Source organism: Chelonia mydas, chromosome 26 (genome assembly GCF_015237465.2).
Source record: "Chelonia mydas isolate rCheMyd1 chromosome 26, rCheMyd1.pri.v2, whole genome shotgun sequence".
Classification (NCBI taxonomy): Eukaryota; Metazoa; Chordata; order Testudines; family Cheloniidae; genus Chelonia; species Chelonia mydas.
The window spans coordinates 11,550,634-11,569,884 of record NC_057859.1 but is presented as its reverse complement, the minus strand read 5'-3'; the positions used below and the strand labels follow the sequence as shown (position 1 = coordinate 11,569,884).

The following is a 19,251-nucleotide window of genomic DNA, read 5'->3' as shown; positions in this document are numbered from 1 at the left end:
TCATTGCTGCACTGTTCAAGGTGCCATCCTTTATGAAAAGCTGGAAGCAAAAGTTAAGAATTCAGTAAAAGTTAACGAGGAGTCCAGTGGCACCTTAAAGACTAACAGATTTATTTGGGCATAAGCTTTCGTGGGTAAAAAAACCCCACTTCTTCAGATGCATCGACATTAGGTTGTGGTGTCCCGACTGTTTGAGCACTTGTCTGCTAGTGTATTAATTATTGTTGTGTTATGTGGTACTTACTTCACTATTTTGTGATATCTGATGTTAAAGGTGCTTTTTAAAACCATATTCTATTCTGGAATATAACTTTAAAGACACAAACCATATAACAGTGTTTTCAAGCAAAAGTTACAAATACCACCTAAGAGTAACAGAATTCAGGCAACTTTTCTCCATCTCTTCAGTTTTTTCTTACTTTATATGTAAACTCTGATAAAATGCAAAGTTGGCTTCTCTCATGATGGGAATCTTTTGCACAGCAATAGGGAGAGAGATACTTAAAAATCCTCTCCAAACCGCCAGTTGGCAATGCACTCGGGGGCAAGTCTGAAATTATACTTGACGCTTAATTGACTAGATGTCAAATAGAGTGTTAAGATGGGGCAATTTGCCTTTCTCTTCCTACGCTAAGATAACCACATTTTTCGTTTGCACCACCATCATGCGCTTGGTTTTGCAGCTCTTTCTGGGCTTATATTGCCATTTTGCTGGCAGAAAACCCATACTGTGTTGCTCCACACTTCTTCACTTTGTCCTGGTTGCTTCCAGCCTTTTTGCTGCCCCAGGGTAGCTAGCAGCTTTCTCTGAAGTGGATTAGTGGCTTGCTCTTGCAGTGAATGGTTACAAAAACTGTTGCATTGATATTCTTAATCACAGGGCCTGTACTTATCTGCAACTGATAATCATTAAATAACTAATTCCTTGTTTATCTTTCAGGTCAACGCACAATGAAATGGAAAAGAACAGGTGAGTTTGTAGGATTCATTAAGTATTTGCACTTACTTTTATTGCATTCCCCTGCATGTCCCAGTGGGATTGTCCAGGTCCTCCTCAATGGAGCAGTAATATTAGGGGGACATGCAAGGTACATCCTCAGGCAAGACTGATTCTCTGAGCAACCTCTAAATCTAAGAGTTCAGTTTTATTGAAGTTGGGTTTGGGGGGGCTGTGGGGATAGGCGGGATAAGCTAAAATGTCACTTTAAACTGAAACTAATGTGGTCAGAAAGCAGGAGATACTTCCACAACATCTATCTGCAGTAAGCAAGCATAAACTGCAATGTGGGGGAGAATGGACAGTTCCGTGTGAGCGCAGGTTTGTGCATTACAGCAACTAGAGACTGCTTATTCTAGGAATTATGATTTTATCAATCCCAGATCTTCTAAGGCCTCTTACCTGGAATATGTTTTTCATCCGTCAGAGTCTAAGCACTGATCGGGAACATTTCCTCATAACCCCCATGTGCAGTTATTCCATAACTGCTTTCGGCAGTGTTTCTTGGACCTTTCCTTGAAGCCTGTGGTTCTGGTCACCTTCTGTCAGGGTACATAAGTCTAGATAGACTGCTCATCTGATCAGCTACCACACTGTTTGTGTCCTTAGCACTACACAGAATTTAACCTGTTTTTTGTTGGCTGTTTTGACAGGGTTGTGGGATCATTAAGTCTGCCCTTTTACCCTGTATCTTGGTAAATGTACTTTGCAGTCAAGATATAAGAACATGATTTTAAAGACTGTAACTCTTTAAAACTGGAGAACTTCATAAGAGGGCTTAAACTTTGTTTTCAGTTCTTGTGGCTCAGTCAGTGTACTTCTTGCAGGGAGGAAGGGGGCTGGGAGAAGGGCTATTGTGTATGAACACTTACAGTTGTAAAGTGAGGTATCCTCGTGTTTGTGGTGCTTCTATAAGTAACTTGATAGTTTGGGAAAAACATGGCAAGCTGACGCTCCCATTAGTGGGAAACTCCAGGCTACCATAATAGTTCTATGGCTTTTTGATGCTCTATTACAAGATGTAAATTGTAAATTTCTCATTAGCTAGCTCTCTGAGTTCATTGTAAGCTTTTGGGTGGTTGCTTTCCAGAATACTACTTGTGTATTTTACTAGATGGGAAGTATCAATACAAGAGAACTTGCGTTCATTAGAAATGGACTTCAGTAATCTTAGTAGCTTAATGGAAAAGTGCCTTTGTACCATTTATAAGCTTCTCCATTTCCTCTTCAAAAGTCTGATTCTGCTTTCAAATGTTGTAGGTATGGTATTGTCTGTTGCCAGTTAACTTGTTTTGTTAGCCTGGCTTGTGATATATCCAGTGTAGGTCCAAAATGACTGAGGTTAGAAGAGAACGGGATAACACACTCCAGAATCTAAACTAGTCACAAAATTATCACTTGAAAACCTCAGAAACTGAAGAAAAAATACTTTAAAAATTACTGAATGCAATGCATCTCGCCTACTTACTCTGCAGTAACAACTACACCATAGTTGTATTGAAATCCTGTTGCCCAAACAATGAAGTACAGCAAATGTCATTTATTTTAAGCTCTTATCAAAAAGGTGATTAGGAAAACAGCCAGTGTATTTCTCTGAAATGTATTCTCTTTCTAAATAAAATTGTTATTCGCTCATTGTTGTACATGTAGGAGTGAATATTTTGATGTCTAAGACTTTAACTGCCACTAGTCTCAAAAGTTAACTGCTTAGATGCCTTATGGAGACTTTAAAGTGGCTCCTCTACATTTCTGTACACAAAGGGTTAATATCTAGCTGTTAGGACTTTGCAGATGTTCAGAAGTCCTAATTTTGAAGTCAACATTGGTTATCTGTTTGGAACTTGAATAGTATGGGAACCAGTTTAACTTGATAGTTGGGGCCAAATTCTGGTTAGATACATACCACATTGCATCTAAGATGAAAATTAGGCTTGTTGGTAAGCATTATCTTTAATGTGAGGAATCTGATTACCTGTATTACAATGGACTTGAAAGAAAGTCCAGTTGTCTCTCTGACAGCAAATTAATTGAGGAATTTGCCTTTGCCAGTGGGAGAACTTTGTCTAATTTAAAAACTGCAGTTGTATTGTCACTTATTAAAAATGAGGCTGAAATATGCTTTAAAAGTAGAAGTTGGAGCTGGAAAATCAAGGGTCATGGAGAGTGACATGCTAGATTTCTAGGAATCTCACTTTCTGTTGTACAGTATGTGCAAACTCCCTAATGTTAAGGGTTTGACTTCTGAAGTGACTTTGAACTTGACCTGATGCCCACTGCAGTCTCTCACTTAAGTATTGTGGATCATAGTTGTAATACCTCTGTAGGTACTTCAGACAGCTGTTGTGTAACTCCATTAGGGCAGGTTGGATAAGTCTGTTCAGAAGGAAGGAGATCTTATTTTGGGGTTGCAAACAGTGTTAAGCAGGGATTCATCACTGGGCCCCAGCATTGGATTTACCCTAGGAGTAAAGATTATCCACTCTGTTTGTTTACGTAAAATGCTTTCAGAACTACAGTGGAAATGATTGTTTAACTTGTAGTGTGCTTAGAGCAAGATATGCAATTAATTGCAACATCTCAATTTGAAGCTTCTTATGACAATTAGACATTTCAAAGACAGGTTATATTGCAACCACTGCCAAATGATGTGACCTAAATGTCAGGATCAACAAAAGCATTTGAATAGTATTGAAACTCACCTGTCTTGGAACTATCCTCACTCCCAATATCCTAGTGAAGCGGTTTCCTTGAGTATCTAAAAAGTTAGCTCTGCATATTGTTATCCACATAGCTGCTGTATGAAAGCAACTGGGCATATGCCTATGTGCAAAGGTCAGACTAAACAGTGTACCCTCTATATGGACTTCTAACCACTGTCAAAGTGCTAGAGAACTCCTGTAGTGGAAGTTGAATACTGTAGCATAGCCTTGATGAGGATGCAGCTTAACTAAATTGATTGTTTATGAATGGAGATGCATACACCAGAGCAATTGATCTGAAACTGGCTGATGGGAAATAAACAAAGGTAGGCAGAGGAAACATTTGTAAAGGTGCATTCGCAGTTTAATGCTGTGTAATATTGACATGCTACATTAGAGGAGCTACAGTTGTCAATGGAATTAACAAGATGGGGTGAAGTTTTGTGAAAATAGTTGGTGCACCCAGGAAGCAGTGTCAGGTAAGCTGTCAGTTGCAGCTGATGTCATCCTTGACAACACTAGTTGCAAATCTCCTTCTGACCACATGCATAAGGCATTTATCCTCTGTGGGCTGGAGACTGGGCTCTAGGACCCAATGAAGGGGGAGTGTCCCAGGGCTGAGACTGGAGCCCAAGTCCTAGTGTCCTCACACTGCAATTTTACAGCCCTGCAGCCTGGCCCCTTGAGCCCTAGTCAGCTGACTAGGGCTCGCTGCAGATGTTATTGCAGTGTAGACATACCCTATGGGTGGGATTTTCAAAAGCTCTGAGCTTTCACTTAACTCTGCCTTGGAGGTGTGGTGAGACAATGAAGGGCTTGGCTTCTTCTCTCCCCCCCTCCCCCCCCCAGATGCTGAGTAGCCATAACTCCTGTGAATAACAGTGGGAGCTGTGGGAGCTTGACACTGCTGAAAACCAGGCCTAAGTCACTGGCTCAAGGTCCTATACATGTATGGCAGAGCAGGACTGTGACTGGAATTTAGATGTCTACTGATTAGAGGAAAAGACTGGAGCCAGGACAACATTCCAACAAAATGAAAGTTGTGTGAAATGTCTTGTTTCTCTAAAGCATTGTGACCAAAACACTCATCAGTCAATGCTTTTTACCTCAAATCTAAGGTTAATACTTGAATGGTCACGTCTGTATTTGAAGTACTCTTAACACTTTGCTGATTTACAAAACTTGGATTGTAATTCAGAAGACGACACCTCATAGTGCTGTTACTTGTTCAGTCTTTCTTTCTCCTGGCTACTCAGATTATTTTTAAGATGCCTCTGGTCTTAAGAATATACTTACACTGTCTTCTGCACAATACAGCAAAAGGCTGATCTACACAGTACCACCAGAGAGACAATGTAAAACACTTTACAGAATGGAGAGAGGTAAATAGTGGTGTCCCCCAGGGGTCTGTACTGGGACCAGTACAAGTCAACATATTCATAAATGATCTGGAAAAAGGGGTAAACAATGAGATGGCAAAATTTGCAGATGGTACAAAACTACTCAAGATAGTTAACTTCAAAGCAGACTGTGAAGTGTTGCAACAGGATCTCACAAAACTGTGTGACTGGGCAATAAAATGGCAGATGAAATTCAATGTTGATAAATGCAAAGAAATGCATTTTGGACAACATAATCCCAACTATACATATAAAATGATGGGGTCTAAATTAGCTGTTCTCACTCAAGAAAGAGACCTTGGAGTCATTGTGGATAGTTCTCTGAAAACATCCACTCAATGTGCAGTGGCAGTCAAAAAAGCAAACAATGTTCGAAATCATTAAGAAAGGCATAGATAATAAGACAGAAAATATCATATTGCCTCTATATAAATCCATGGTACGCCCACATCTTGAATACTGCATGCAGATGTGGTTGCCCTATCTCAAAAAAGATATATTGGAAAAGGTTCAAAAAAGGGCAACAAAAATGATTAGGGGTATGGAACAGCTGCCATATGAGGTGATATTAATAAGACTTGGACTTTTCAACTTGGAAAAGAGACGACTAAGGGGGGATGTGATAGAGGTCTATAAAATCATGACGGGTGTGGAGAAAGTAAATAAGGAAGTTTTATTTACTCCTTCTCCTAACACAAGAACTAGGGGTTACCAAATGAAATTAATAGGCAGCAGGTTTAAAACAAACAAAAGGAAGTATTTCTTCATGCAACGCACAGTCAACCTGTGGAACTCTTTGCTAGAGGATGTTGAGGGTCAAGGGTTCAAAAAAGAACTAGATAAATTCATGGAGGATAGGTCCATCAATGGCTATTAGCCAGGTTGGGCAGGTTGTCCCTGGCTTCTGTTTGCCAGAAACTGGGAATGGGCAACAGGGGATCTTACTTGATGATTACCTGTTCTATTCGTTCCCTCTGGGGCACCTGGCATTGGCCACTGACGGAAGACAGGACACTGGGCTAGATGGACCTTTGGTCTGAAGCAATATGAACGTTCTTATGTATTAGTACTCCCTATACAGTAACTGTAAAAGTTGGGCTCTATCAGTCTGGTGGACTCTTTTTTTGCACTGTTGAACATTTCAGAATTGAAAGGCTTTTCTAATAAGATGGGAAAGCATAATTATTTGAATCGACTATTGGCTCAACAAATACATCAATTATAAAAACCAGTCTTTCAAAATGGTTGCTCTTCTTAAAACTTATTTCAAAGTACTGCATACTGGGTATAGCAAGTGGCAACATGTCTTGTAGCTGAGAGTAGCCATTTCTGATATAAAAGACTATTCCCCTTAACGTTAAAACCTGTCTTATCCTGGAGGATCATTATTATTGTACGTGGAATTAATCTGTTTATTGACCTAAAACTTGGGGACATAAACAACCTGTTGTAGTAAATGGTGCAGAAAGGGAAAGGACCACAAAAGCGGAATTATAGATTGTCATGTGAAATGTTTGATCTGGTCTAAACTTAAAAGTTTTGCCAGCATAGCTACACTGGGGGGAGAGGGGGAGGGGAGGGGAATCATACCCTTTAATTGACATACCTATGCCAGCAAAAACACTAGTGTAGATGCAGCTGATATTGGCGAAAGTCCTTTTGTTGCTATAACTAATCTTATTCAGGGAACGAGGATAAGCTATAGTAGCAAAAGCCCTCTTTTACCAGTATAAGCTGTGTCAAAGCTAGGAGGATTCGCCAGGATAGCTATACTGGCATATCCTTTCTCTTGTAGACAAGGTCTTAGTAACCAGCAGTGGATATGGCTAGAAATGCTCAAGGAAGAGATTCAGTCTGTGTTGAATAAGGTGATGTGTACCTGCTCTACCTCACATGGTAGCACCTGCAGTAGATGGTCACAGTAGTAACTCTGCAGTAGAGTAGGGAAACTATATACCACTCGAGAGCTGATTGGTGGGGGGCAAGCATTAATTGGCATGCATTGGGCTTTACATGATGTGCAATGTGATGTTGCTGTTCTTGTTTTCATTTTTAATTATACCATCTTAATGACTGATGTAGTTCTTGCATTTTAATATGCACGGAGATGGTCTTGGATATACTGAGTTGTATGTTGAAATTTTTCTCCAGCTTGTCCCCCTGCCGCTTAACATTCTCAAGTGTAATTCTTTGGAGAAATTTACAATGGCTTGGAAGAAAGTGTCTACATTTCTGGAATGCTAGTGCTTCAAAGCACAGCTCTAAGGGAGAAAATGCGTCTGAAATTATGCCAGGATGCACTATTCATCTTCCAAAAATAGAAAGGAATGGATAGCCTTATTCTTCCAATCCCAATTACCAACTGCTATTGTCACCAATTATATAATTTACCTTTGTTATATTTGCCATAGCTGCTTGCACATGTGAGGTGCTCTTTAATGATGCCTAATCCGACCTACTTGCTGTGGACGACAGAATGAATATTTAGCATGATGTATGAACTTTGGATTTTACAGACGTGCTCATCTGCGGTTGTGTCTGGAGAAGCTGAAAGGGCTGGTACCACTTGGGCCTGAATCCAATAGACATACTACACTGAGTTTACTAACAAAAGCTAAATTGCACATAAAGGTGAGTTCAAGCCAGTTTAATCATAAGTGAGCACGCCAAGTATTACTGAATAAAGTGCTGTAAATACAATTGCTTGACAACAAATTGTATGGATAAAATCCTGCTTCAGGACCAGTTCCTTAGTTATGTCCACTTCTGAAGCCTGTCTCCTGCAAACAAGAGAAGTAATCTTCAAACATATGACTGAAATGGCGTAGGGATGAAAGTGACAATGATTGTTCCCCAAAATAATGTCCTGCTGATGCTCTTTGTCGCAATCAGTGAAGACCAGTTTCGTCTAAAAGTTTTTAACTTCTCAGTCTCTCCGGGAGGCCTAAAAATAAGTGTCCACTGGATGGACTGTTTCTTACCACCAGCTGTAGGTGGACTGGTCAATGCTTAAAGTAGCAGGGTGAAGCTCTATGCCATTGCCAGTGAAGAGATGGGAGAAAAGTTCCCAAGAGGGTCACTTTTGTGGGTTGCAAAAAGCTTCAGTGCTCTGGAAAGTAGAAACCCTTTGATCTTGACTGAGACGCTAAGATCAGGTTTTATTCTGACCCTATAATTGTTTAAAGTTGTTCTTTTATACTTTTGTTGAGAAACATCTGTGTCCTGATGCTGTGATTTGTCTCAAGGAAAACACTGACACACACTGAAACATGGAGTCAATATGAATTGCATATCTGAAGACCTTACTATTTAAAGGAAGAAATCTCTCTTCTAGCCAAGAGTCAAGATATAACAATACTAGCTTTACAATAGCATCCTGACGGAGAAAAGGCTTTGATTTCTAAGCTAATTGTGATGCTGTAACTTATAGATGCTAGTTGGTTAACATTTTTCAAACATGGTTAAACTGGCTGACAGGGCATTTGTGGACTCAGGCTATTGTGAACCAAGACTCTCTCTCCTTGTATACAAATTTTTCTTGTCAGAATTATCCGTGGACATGATTTTAATGTTACATCTCATGTATGTTACTGTAGCATCACGAGGCCTGAGTCAGGGTTGGGACCTTCATACTGTTGGGCATTGTACAAATATAAAATCTGTGCCCCAAAGAGTGTCTCAATATTTGTACTGTTCGGTAGCTTTTTTTTAAAAAAGGAAGCAAATATTTAACTTTCAGTTGAATGGTTTTGATGTCTTTCTTTAGCAATACCAAATATTTTTAGAGTACATAGTATTGTTAAGTGGAAGATAAAGGGGGTGGCATGGAGGGACTTGGTTGGCGTCAGCTAGCTATTTGTAATCAGACTATCAAAGACTTGGAATGTATGTTAATAGGATTGAGACACTGCCAGATAATTGCATAAAAACAATTTTGAGAGGGAAGCATTATTTATATACACCCCCATGTGGCCATTAGATAATTCTAATCCAGCGATAGCTCAATCCTAACCTCTTACCAGAGCCCTGTGAGATCTGGCTCCTGCACCAGAGCCCTGCAGAAAAAAACCTTCCCCCATTGTGGCCACTCCATGAGAACACCCAAACTTCATTTCTTTCCCACTGTCCAAGTAAACAGGAAAAGTCTGCTTCTGTAAATTCTAATGAACTCTGTTTACTTCCAATATACTGGGGTGGAGTGGAATGGAGACAAGGGGAGGGGTGAGATGAGTTGTCTTGAGAGTTCAAAGAGTTCCTGCTCTGGATAAGCAAATGTGCATTGGTATGTGGGGCATTTGGAATAACTTTGGTGGTGTTTTTGAAAACATCTTTACTTGGCAGTCACCTTTATTGGTGGAGATGCTCACAGTACATATGACAGCACAGGATGATGCTCCGTGTACAGATGGCAACACAAACCTCAAACCTTTAGCAAGTGTGAAACACTGACAGCACAATTAAGGGTGTAATAAAGCAGATATATTTTTCACTTGAACTATCTGCTTCAATTGTTTTCCTTTTAAAATTTTCTTTGGCTCGTAGCTACCTCTAAAACAGATTCTTAAAATGTGTAGAATGTAGGTCAGCACTTCCAAACGCAAGTACCTCTCATCAGTCACCTAAAACCATAGTTAGGTGCCTAAGTGACCTGTCTTCCAAAGGTGCTGAGCACCCATGTCTGAAAATTAGGCCACTTGCTTAAGTGTGTGAGCTTGTAAACATTGGCCTTCGTCCAGAATGTCCAGAAGAACTAACAATGCCTTTTAACCCACAGAAGCTTGAAGACTATGATAGAAAAGCAGTACACCAAATAGATCAATTGCAGCGAGAACAGCGGCATCTGGAAAGGCAACTGGAGAAGCTGGGCATAGAAAGAATAAGAATGGACAGTATAGGGTCTACTGTTTCTTCAGAGCGTTCAGATTCTGACAGAGGTGAGTCACCTCAGTTGGCTAAGAATATCTATACTTGTAGCTGAAACCTTAAAATGCTTTATCAGGTTGGTCCAACACTACTCTCTTTTGCTTACAGAAGAAATTGATGTGGATGTCGAAAGCACAGACTATCTAATGGGAGACCTAGACTGGAGCAGCAGCAGTCCTAGTGATTCGGATGAAAGAGGAAGCATGCAGAGCATCTGTAGTGATGAGGGCTATTCCAGCTCTGGCATTAAGAGATTAAAGCTGCAGAACAATCACAAGCCTTGTCTCAGTCTATAAGAAGCAACTAAGTAGCTGTTCCATCCATTGCAGTTTCCCTGTTGGATCTTATTAGGTAGTATATTGGACCGTCCCACAATTCTCTTGCACGTAAATTTAATGTACCACCGTTAGCGAAATCAGCTTTGCCTAAGTCCTGAAACAGTGCATAGGGTTGTGGGTTATAAGCTACTCTCTGGAGCACACATCTGATTGCATCCACTAGCTTCTCTTTCTGTCAGTAAACTCATCTCTGTGAGACTGTACATTCCAACCAAATTTTGAAGTACCCAAGAATATTTTAGCAGTAATAGAGAGCTAAAAAACCCTCTTCTTTTTTTTCCTTGATGTTATTGTCTAGTATTCTAGACCTACCTTGTCTTTGCTTAGCAACATAATGTATCTAATATCCAGAACTAGTGGCTAAACATAACTTTGATCAACAATCTGAAGGGGGAACCCAACTTCCTCGTAGTACAGATCTGGAAATGGGTGGACTAAACTTTCAAAAGTAGAGTGTGGAGCATTTGAGCTGTCCTGACTCTGATACTTGTGAGAATTGTGTAGCAACCGTTTGAGATTTTGCTTTGGAAATTTACTCCTATATGTTATGGGTATTGCATTTTTAGTAGTGTAGCTATATTACCACCTGACCCAGTCCTGTTGACCTAACTCATTCAAAACTCCCATTGACTTAAAGTTCAAAGGGCTGTATATTTGCGGCCTTTACTTTCAAGAGTAACCCTATTGAACTCTATCTCAGATTAGCAGCCAGCAAATGACAGTGGGAGTTTTGACTAGTGTGGGACAGTGGGACCAATCTTGGGACATTCTGAGCAGCTCTTGCAAGATTGTAGGCACTCAGCGCCTCGCAGGATTGGGCTGCAAGACTTTGGCAACACAGATATACTGCTCCACCTCTTGCAGGTACCTTTATAGGATGTCTTCAACCTTGCACATCCCAGTTTCTTTAATACCTAAACCCAAATGGTACTATTTCTCTAGTGCAATTTATTGTGACCTCATTGCATTACAGCTGCATATTACTGTTCTAGGCAAGTTTTCCTAGAAGTTTTTCTTGCTTCTCATCTCTGGGACAATTCTTTTCTACCTCAGAGAGATGAACAAAGATTATCTCAATCCCTTTAGCACAAAAATAATTATGCCTCATTTGTTTCGATAAGCAATGCTTGGTCCTCTTCAAATCTGTTTTACTACAAATTTTAGCAATAACTGAGTGATAAAGCTAGCTGTGCTAACTTTGGGTGTCAGTGATTGGGCACATTTTACAGGATGTTGCTAATACTACGTTACTACAATTATTCAGTGAAGTGCTATTCGCATTAAAGCACTTCCTCACCTGGTTGAATTATAAGGCACTCTAAAACTGGCTCAAAGGATTTTGTTGCCAGCTTAAACCTTAATATTTTCCCCCAAAAATGTGGCTTTCAACCTTGCAACATTTTCATTTAAGCTAAATAGAGCACATGTAAATGTACATAATACACATGATCTATAAATAGTATTTATTCATTTTATATAAAATTAATGTAATGGAGATGCATTCTTATGACTTTGTGCTTTTATAGATGTTCTGGAAACTTTGTATGTAGAGGTCTGCTAACTGAGATATATGTAGACAGATTTCTTCAGTCCTCTTTGCTTGAAACATTTTAAGGTCTTTATATTCAGCCCACTTGGCAAACTCCTCACAATGAATATTCAATATTTGATTCCGGTTATACAACCAGCTGGTACAAGGTGACCAGAGAAGCCCTAATATCCAACTGAGCAATTTCACTATATAAAAGGGCTATGTAGCTTATTTAGTGATGGTCAACAAAAGTGGGCTTTCACACTTGCCTGCAGTCTTTAAAAATGCAGTTCATGAGCCTGAACTAGTCAAGCTGCCAAAAGCCACTAAGGCACTCTGTAAAATGCAAATGAGCAAACTATATAAAATGAGATTTGTTTTCTTAAAATATCCTCAAGCTATTTTTGGATCATTTGACCTCTTTAAAAAAAGAAAAGATGGGAAATGGGGCTAGTGGATTGCTAAAAATCTCCAAAGTATATTCTCTTTGTGTGCGCTATGTTTAAAAAAAAAAAAAAAAAAAAAGGAATTTTTTTAAACAGCTGGAATTTTCAGATGTCCAGCAGATTTGCACTGAACTACAACTTGTATGCCTTTTGCATTTTTAAGCCTGCTTCCTGAGTACAAGCAGAGAATCTTCAGAGAGCTAGCTCAAAACCTGTAAACTTAAAAAAAAAAAAAGTTGAATATCTGCACTTTGAGGTCCTTTGCTCAATCTCTTTTTTCCTTGAGACCTCTTGCTTTTTTTCCCCTTCAAATAAGTGTTGCATAAACTGCCTCACAAAACCAAACCTAGAGTTGCAGATATTGCGACCTTTAAAAAGGTAGTAAAGTAACTTTAGATATTTGGAAAGTGTCGGGGGGGTATATCTGAAATATTAAATTGTGTACTTTGTATGTTTTTTTATTTAGAAATACCGAGTCTTAAGGATTCAGCATAAGGGGTTTTTAATTGTTGTGCCTTTTGAGTTAACTACTTTTTTTGTGTGAAATATTGTGTTTTGTCCCTATATAAAACAGTAATTATTTGACCTTTGCACTGTTTGGATGTGGTCCTCTCAATTTTGATGGCATAGAAAATGTTGAACTTTGAAAATGATGCACTAATGTCAAAACTGACACAAGGGTATACGTGGTGTCTTTTTCCAAAACTCTAGGCGGGTGCAGTAAATTTTGCTACTGTGGGCTCCAAGGCCACTTTTGTATTGGCTAGGACCATCCTTGGCAGCTTCAAATCTCTCTGGTCCTCTTTGCTAGTCAACAAGCCCAAGCCTCAGGCAGCTAAGTCTACTTCCAAGGCTGCTGAAATGGTAGCATTTTTGTGTTTTGCCAGCCTTTTCCTCGAATTCACTGATCCACCAGCATTATTACTAAATAAGCTGCAGAAAATAAAAAATTTTGTAGATTGTTAGGGGAGTGAGGGACTACTCGTATATTCCAAGTTTACGATTGATAGTTGCACAGATGTGTGTGAATATAAAACACACTTTTTCTTGTGAAAAGGGCAGATAAAAAAATACTGCCATCAGTAACTAAGTTTCAGTGAAAATGGTGAAATGAAGCACACACTCAATTGGAAGAGAAATCAGAAACTCTTGCACTTAATAATCAGAGCAGAGAAGAAAAAATTGCAGTAACTTATGTGTTAATGATGGTCTGTCTTAAACATCCTAAAGTATTGTTTGTACCTATTGAGCTTGTTTTCCTGAGTGTTGAGCACCCAGAATCTAATTTCTTCTACAAAGCAGAGCTTTCAACTCCTCACGGTGCTGATAGTCACATCTTTTGAATTTCCAGGGTCATTGCTAATACCAATTTATGATGAAAATTCAAAGAGCACTTTTTTGAGCAGCACCGAAGGTGCCACTAACTTCACAACATCTTATAAGATGATCTGAAACACTTCTGAGCTCTGGACGTTAACAGGCCATGGTCTGCCAGTTGCCACGTTAGCACTTTGTTCTCTAATAAGGCACTTCTCTCCCCCAGTTCCAAACCCACTACAGTGCTATATTGGCTCTGAAAACAGAGAGCTCTCTCTGATGTCACTCCAGAACTACAAATCTGTGCACTAGGCCTACAATCCTAGCCAAGAGAGAGCCTATGTTATAATGTATGGTGGCTTTTCCTTGCTCATTCAAAGTGTGTGAACTAGATGAAACAGGCATCTGAAATACTATTTAGCAATACGTTCGGGCTTTGAGTTCTTCTTTTGCCCCTTTTGTAACAAATTTCAGGTTTTGACACTGTAATGTATTGGGAAGAATTCTGCTTTTGCCGGGCTATGTATCTGCTCCCCTGAAAGTGTATACTCTGTTGCTTTTTTTTATTGCTGCTTGGTCTGCAAATTGTTTATACTGTCTAGTAGTAGAAATAGGTACCTCGTTCCGAAGCATTATTGAAACATGCGACAGCTGTGTGAATAGCTAGCTGAGTAGACATCTCTGGGGTATGGAAGAAATCACGAAAAAATTCCAGCCCCAAATAGTCATCTAGCGTTCAAGCATCTCTGTTATTGCCAGTTTTTTTTTTTTAAAAAAAATCTGGGGTATAATAAACTTGATCCCCCTTTTTTATTTATTTGGAAGAAGTTTTTTTTTTTTTTTTTTTTGGTACCATGTTGTTCAGGTGAAAGAATAAACTCGGAGGCAGGTCTACCCAGTTGCTATTTGCTGAATAGCTGTTGCATGACTGCAAAAAAAAAAAAAAATTCCAAGTACCTATGTCTTCTAAAGTGCCCAAACCTTAAGCAACCTGGAGTTTTGACCAGTTCTATTTGTGCTGTTTTTTCTTTCAAATTGATAAAAGAACCAAACTTGCCTATCTCCCTTTCTCAAGTTGGTGCTCTTAGCAACACTGCTGTTGAACCATCCGTTTTATTTTTGGCAGTCTTCCAAATAGTAAACAGGGGAGCAAGCAGGTGGGAGAATATGAATTCTGTTTCCAGATGTTAAGTTCCTAATGTAAATACCACATCATTATGAATCCTGTGTCAAGACCATATAATGGTGCTTTTTATTACAGTTAGCACATGCATTTTTAGAAACTACATGTTTTAGAAGACCTTGCTGTGTATATGTATACTTCTGTATTGTTCAACTGTTAGATAATAAATTATTTCATTACTAAAGAGAAACATGTCCTCCCAGTGTTCTTCTGGTTTGACTAGAAAATGCCTTGTGGCATGCAACAATTTCACTGATTTGTTGGGTACCTTTCAGTAAATGGCAGTCAAAATGTTACTAGCAATCTAGTGATGAAACTCATTATGGCCTCTTGGGCACCCAAAAATTGTCACCTGGAATCACATTATTCACTTTTGAAAACCGTTTCTAGGAGGCAAGAAATTAGTAGGTGGAAAACACTTAGTTATTCCCTTCCCTTTCCATTTTAATGATGGTAAGGGGAAGAATAACCTTCAAATGTTGCCTGGACTAACTTTCGGCTTCCCTTTCAGCAGTAGTTTGTCCCCCAATAGCTGCTTCCAGTTTTTGGTACTAAACCTCAATTTTGAATACTGGGCATCCCCAGTTGAGATTCCTCAGAATGAAGTGAGCAAAGTGCTTGAGAGGGCCACAGACAACTGCTGAAGGGAAGGGGTTGTTTAGAACTTTCTCCCCTTCTGTTCAGGTCTACACACGCTGTGTCTGTATGCATTAACGTGTTCCAGCCATGTAGTGGGAAGGGGGCGTGACTTCATCTCTGCGATGGGGTCGCAACTGTGCATATTGGATAGTTGTGCAGGAGTGTGACTTCACTGGAAAGTCCCAACTAGATAGCGTCCAACGCTGGTGGGCTTGGCACTCTAGAAAGAGCACTCTGGAGCTTGAAAGCTTTTCTCCTGCACCAACAGAAGCTGGTCCAACAAAAGAGATTACTTTTCCCAGTTTGTCTGACTGTACAAAAGAAGATACCGCCCTAGCTGCTTAGAACCTGCACTGTGAGTTAGACAAGTTTTGATAAGATCCAGTTCTTGGTCATCTTGAAGCAATGCAGATCCTTTCTTGTTTGGAGACTGTCAACTTGAAACCTAATCATAATGCTTATATTTTAAAAGGTAGCTTCAGGGTTTGTTCCTTCCCTCAAGTCTCCATGCAATTTTTGTGGTTTTACAATCACTTCTCTTTCTCTCCCCTATTTCTATATTAAGGACCTACACTACCAAGGAGAACTAATTGTGTATTTGTCAGCACTGGGACTAAAGTGTATTGAAAATTATTTTTCCTTCTCCTGTTAGTCTTGGTTGCTGCATGTCACACTAGCAAATGTGCAATCTTAGACAGAATTGTGAAATCCCTTCTCCCTCCCTCCCCCCCGATCTTAAACCACACCTGATTCTCTAGTAGGTTAGCCTTGCTTGCAGATTCAGACCTTAGTCGGCCTTTAGCAAGGACATCCGATGAAGTGAGCTGTAGCTCACGAAAGCTCATGCTCAAATAAATTGGTTAGTCTCTAAGGTGCCACAAGTCCTCCTTTTCTTTTTGCGAATACAGACTAACACGGCTGTTACTCTGAATCCAGAGAAGTCTGAATCACGAAAACCATGCTGAGAGGAAATGGTTACTACTGCATGATTAAAAATGGCTTTTAATGGCCCTTCCTCTAGGGGAAGCTATTCCTGTTTGTGTAGCACACCAACTGCAGGATGCTTCAGAAACCGGGAGTATGACAACATCCCAGCCTCAAAGAGCTCACAATCTCGACCACGGTTAGAATGCTGTGTCTGATCTAGTCTGTAATGCTGCTCGCTCTTGTTGTCATAGCTGAAGTATGTATTGAGAAGAAAGTGGCCAATTAACTCAAGCTCGGTAAAGGATTGCCTGGGCAGGGGTGATACAAATTGCTTTAAAAAAACTGAATGGTTTTATGAGTCTTATCTGCTTGTGTTCGCAGATTAGAAACTCTAGGGCAGGGATGGTGTTTTGTGGGCAAACCTGGCATAATGCCGGCACTAATGGCAGACAGTGGGGACCCTGATGTACAAAAGCTTCATGCAGTCAAAGCACAGATTCATTTTTTTGAAGGTTGGCATCACTAACTTTAAGAGACGGAGATACTTGTGAATCAAAAGTAAAGCACAACTTTTCCACTGGATCTTTGTACAAGTGTTTTGGATCTATGAATGGGACCTTATTTACCACTTTTTCATACCTGGGTTATGACTGTCAGAAAGACGGCGTAGCCCAGAAATGTTCTCGATAGCCCTGACGTGACGTGCACCCTGCGGCAACTCTTGAGTAGCTCTTTAGGATGTGGAAGTCCTTGAGAGTAGCCAGCTGCTGCTGTCAATTTCAAAGACGTCCACAGTTTGACATCTGCCTCTATGCTGGCTGCGCATTTGTGCCTGGATTACAAAGCACCCATCACTCCCAAGTATGCTGAAAGGCAGAGCTGCTGCGTGAGTTTTCAGTATTGCCAAAAAATACAATTTAAAAAAAAGTATAAAAGCAAAGACTTATGAAGTGAGTATGAAAGGCAAGGCTTTATGGATGCTACAGCATCTTTTCAAGAATCTGTTTCCTCTAGGATGTAAACAATATACCAGCAGACCACATTATTGAAGCAGTTGAAGGTCCTTCCGATTTGCCAGGACCATCTTTAGTGGAATCTATGTAGTTATATGGCCCCCATTGGACTGGTATTGGAGAACCACACTATTATAACAGCCTAGCAGCACACAGGGAGCCTGCGGTAGAGGTGAGAATTGAACGTATAATAGAATCTCAGAGTTACCAACATCAGTTATGAACTGACTAGTCAACCATGTACCTCATTTGGAACTGGAAGTATGCAATCAGGCAACAATGGGGCAGGGGGGAGAGTAAATACAGTTAAGTACGGTACAGTGTTAAATGTAAACTACTAAAAAATAAAGGGAAAGCTTAAAAAAAAATTTGACAAGGTAAGGAAACTTTCTGTGCTTGTTTCATTTAAATTAAGATGGTTAAAAGCAGTATTTTTCTTCTGCCCAGTAAAGTTTCAGAACTGCAAGTCAATGTTCAGTTGTAAACTTTTGAAAGAACCACGCTAACATTTTGTTCAGAGTTACAAACATTTCAGAATTATGAACAACCTCCAAGCCCGAGGGCTTCGTCACTTTGTGAGGCTCTACTGTAGGCCTTCTGAATCCCAGTTCTGGGCCTTAGCAACACAAATTGCCAAGCGTTTCAATAATGCTTTTCAGTGCTGTGTCCAAGTAACTCAGCAAGGCTACTAATTTTACAGGGACCAGAGCACTGGCACTATGACCAGGAGAACTGATTTCTGTTATAAAGGTAGATCACAGTAGTTTAGAGTTTACTTTTAAGGGCACACTGATTTTAAAAACAAAAAAATCTTTGAGCACACATTTGTTTTCTAGATGATTAACAGAACCTCAAATCTACCTTTCACTCCCCTGCCCCCATAACGTCAGTGGGCTCCAAGGATAAATCCAGACCACTTATCTCACTGTCGGGTATTAGCAAAGAAGGAGCGTTTGGGGTGCAATCCATGCGAGGAATGTTTTAAATCTGACCCATTGTTTGTTGTGGAAATACTTGATCTGATGTTTGGCTCGAGCTGATTCCTTTCACAGTGGTGTGAACCAGAAGGACCGGCTGTGTCGCACATGCTCTTATATTGATGTCAAATGAAATTAAACATCAGGTTCAAGGTGTTTAATAGCCTCAGGTCCATGAACATTTTGAGTTTCTGATGAAATGTGGGTGTAATCCAGCCGGTATTGGTTTCATACCTAAAATTCCCAACTTTTGCCTTTCACATTTCTTCTCTCTGCAACCTTGGATGTAGCAAAGGGCTGGAATTCCCCTATGATATTGAACATAGCCCCCAGATTAGAAGCTTATCAGCCCCTGTTGAACTTTGCCCCCCACTCATGATTTGTTTGCTTAGACGTATGAAAACAAATTGGTTGCTCTCGATGATACTTTCACTTACTACTTAAAGGCTGTAGGCTTCTGCATGCTGGAGTGGGAACAGACTCCTTAGGTCAGTGGGTTCATATCCCTGCTAGAGCAGGATTGGTTCTTATAGTCCCTTGTCTAGCTTTAAAAAGCTGCAACCCAGTATCGCCAGCAGCAGTGGGCTGGTGGTCAGAGGTCAATGGAGATGCGTGGTCTCCCTCATTGCAGGATCAGATCCTCAAAGATATTTAGGCACCTAACTCCAGTTGAAATCAATCGGCATTAGGCCCCTAAATACCTTTTGAGGATCTGGGCTTAACCTCTAAATGGGTCCTTAATGCATTGATGACGTCAATTGCGTAAGGACCAATTGAGCAAACAGCTTTCAGTTAAGGTTCCCTTGCATTGGCTTTGCAGTCCCCTTACTGCTGGGCCGTTTTGTTCTGGAGTGGCTGGTC

General features: G+C 40.1%; 1 protein-coding gene across 2 annotated transcripts in view; it reads left to right on the top strand.

The window, feature by feature from the left end:
* MXD1 (MAX dimerization protein 1) overlaps positions 1-15,018 on the top strand; it is a 33,644-nt gene extending 18,626 nt beyond the window's left edge. The window contains exons 5-8 of one of the 2 annotated variants that reach the window (XM_037886249.2): positions 941-970; positions 7,613-7,727; positions 9,871-10,030; positions 10,128-15,018. In XM_037886249.2, the coding sequence (XP_037742177.1) occupies positions 941-970; positions 7,613-7,727; positions 9,871-10,030; positions 10,128-10,315 (493 nt within the window). In that variant the 3' untranslated portion in view covers positions 10,316-15,018. The remainder of the gene's footprint in view (positions 1-940; positions 971-7,612; positions 7,728-9,870; positions 10,031-10,127) is intronic. The other variant, XM_037886250.2, reaches the window with a different exon arrangement.
* Positions 15,019-19,251: the final 4,233 nt, after the last annotated feature.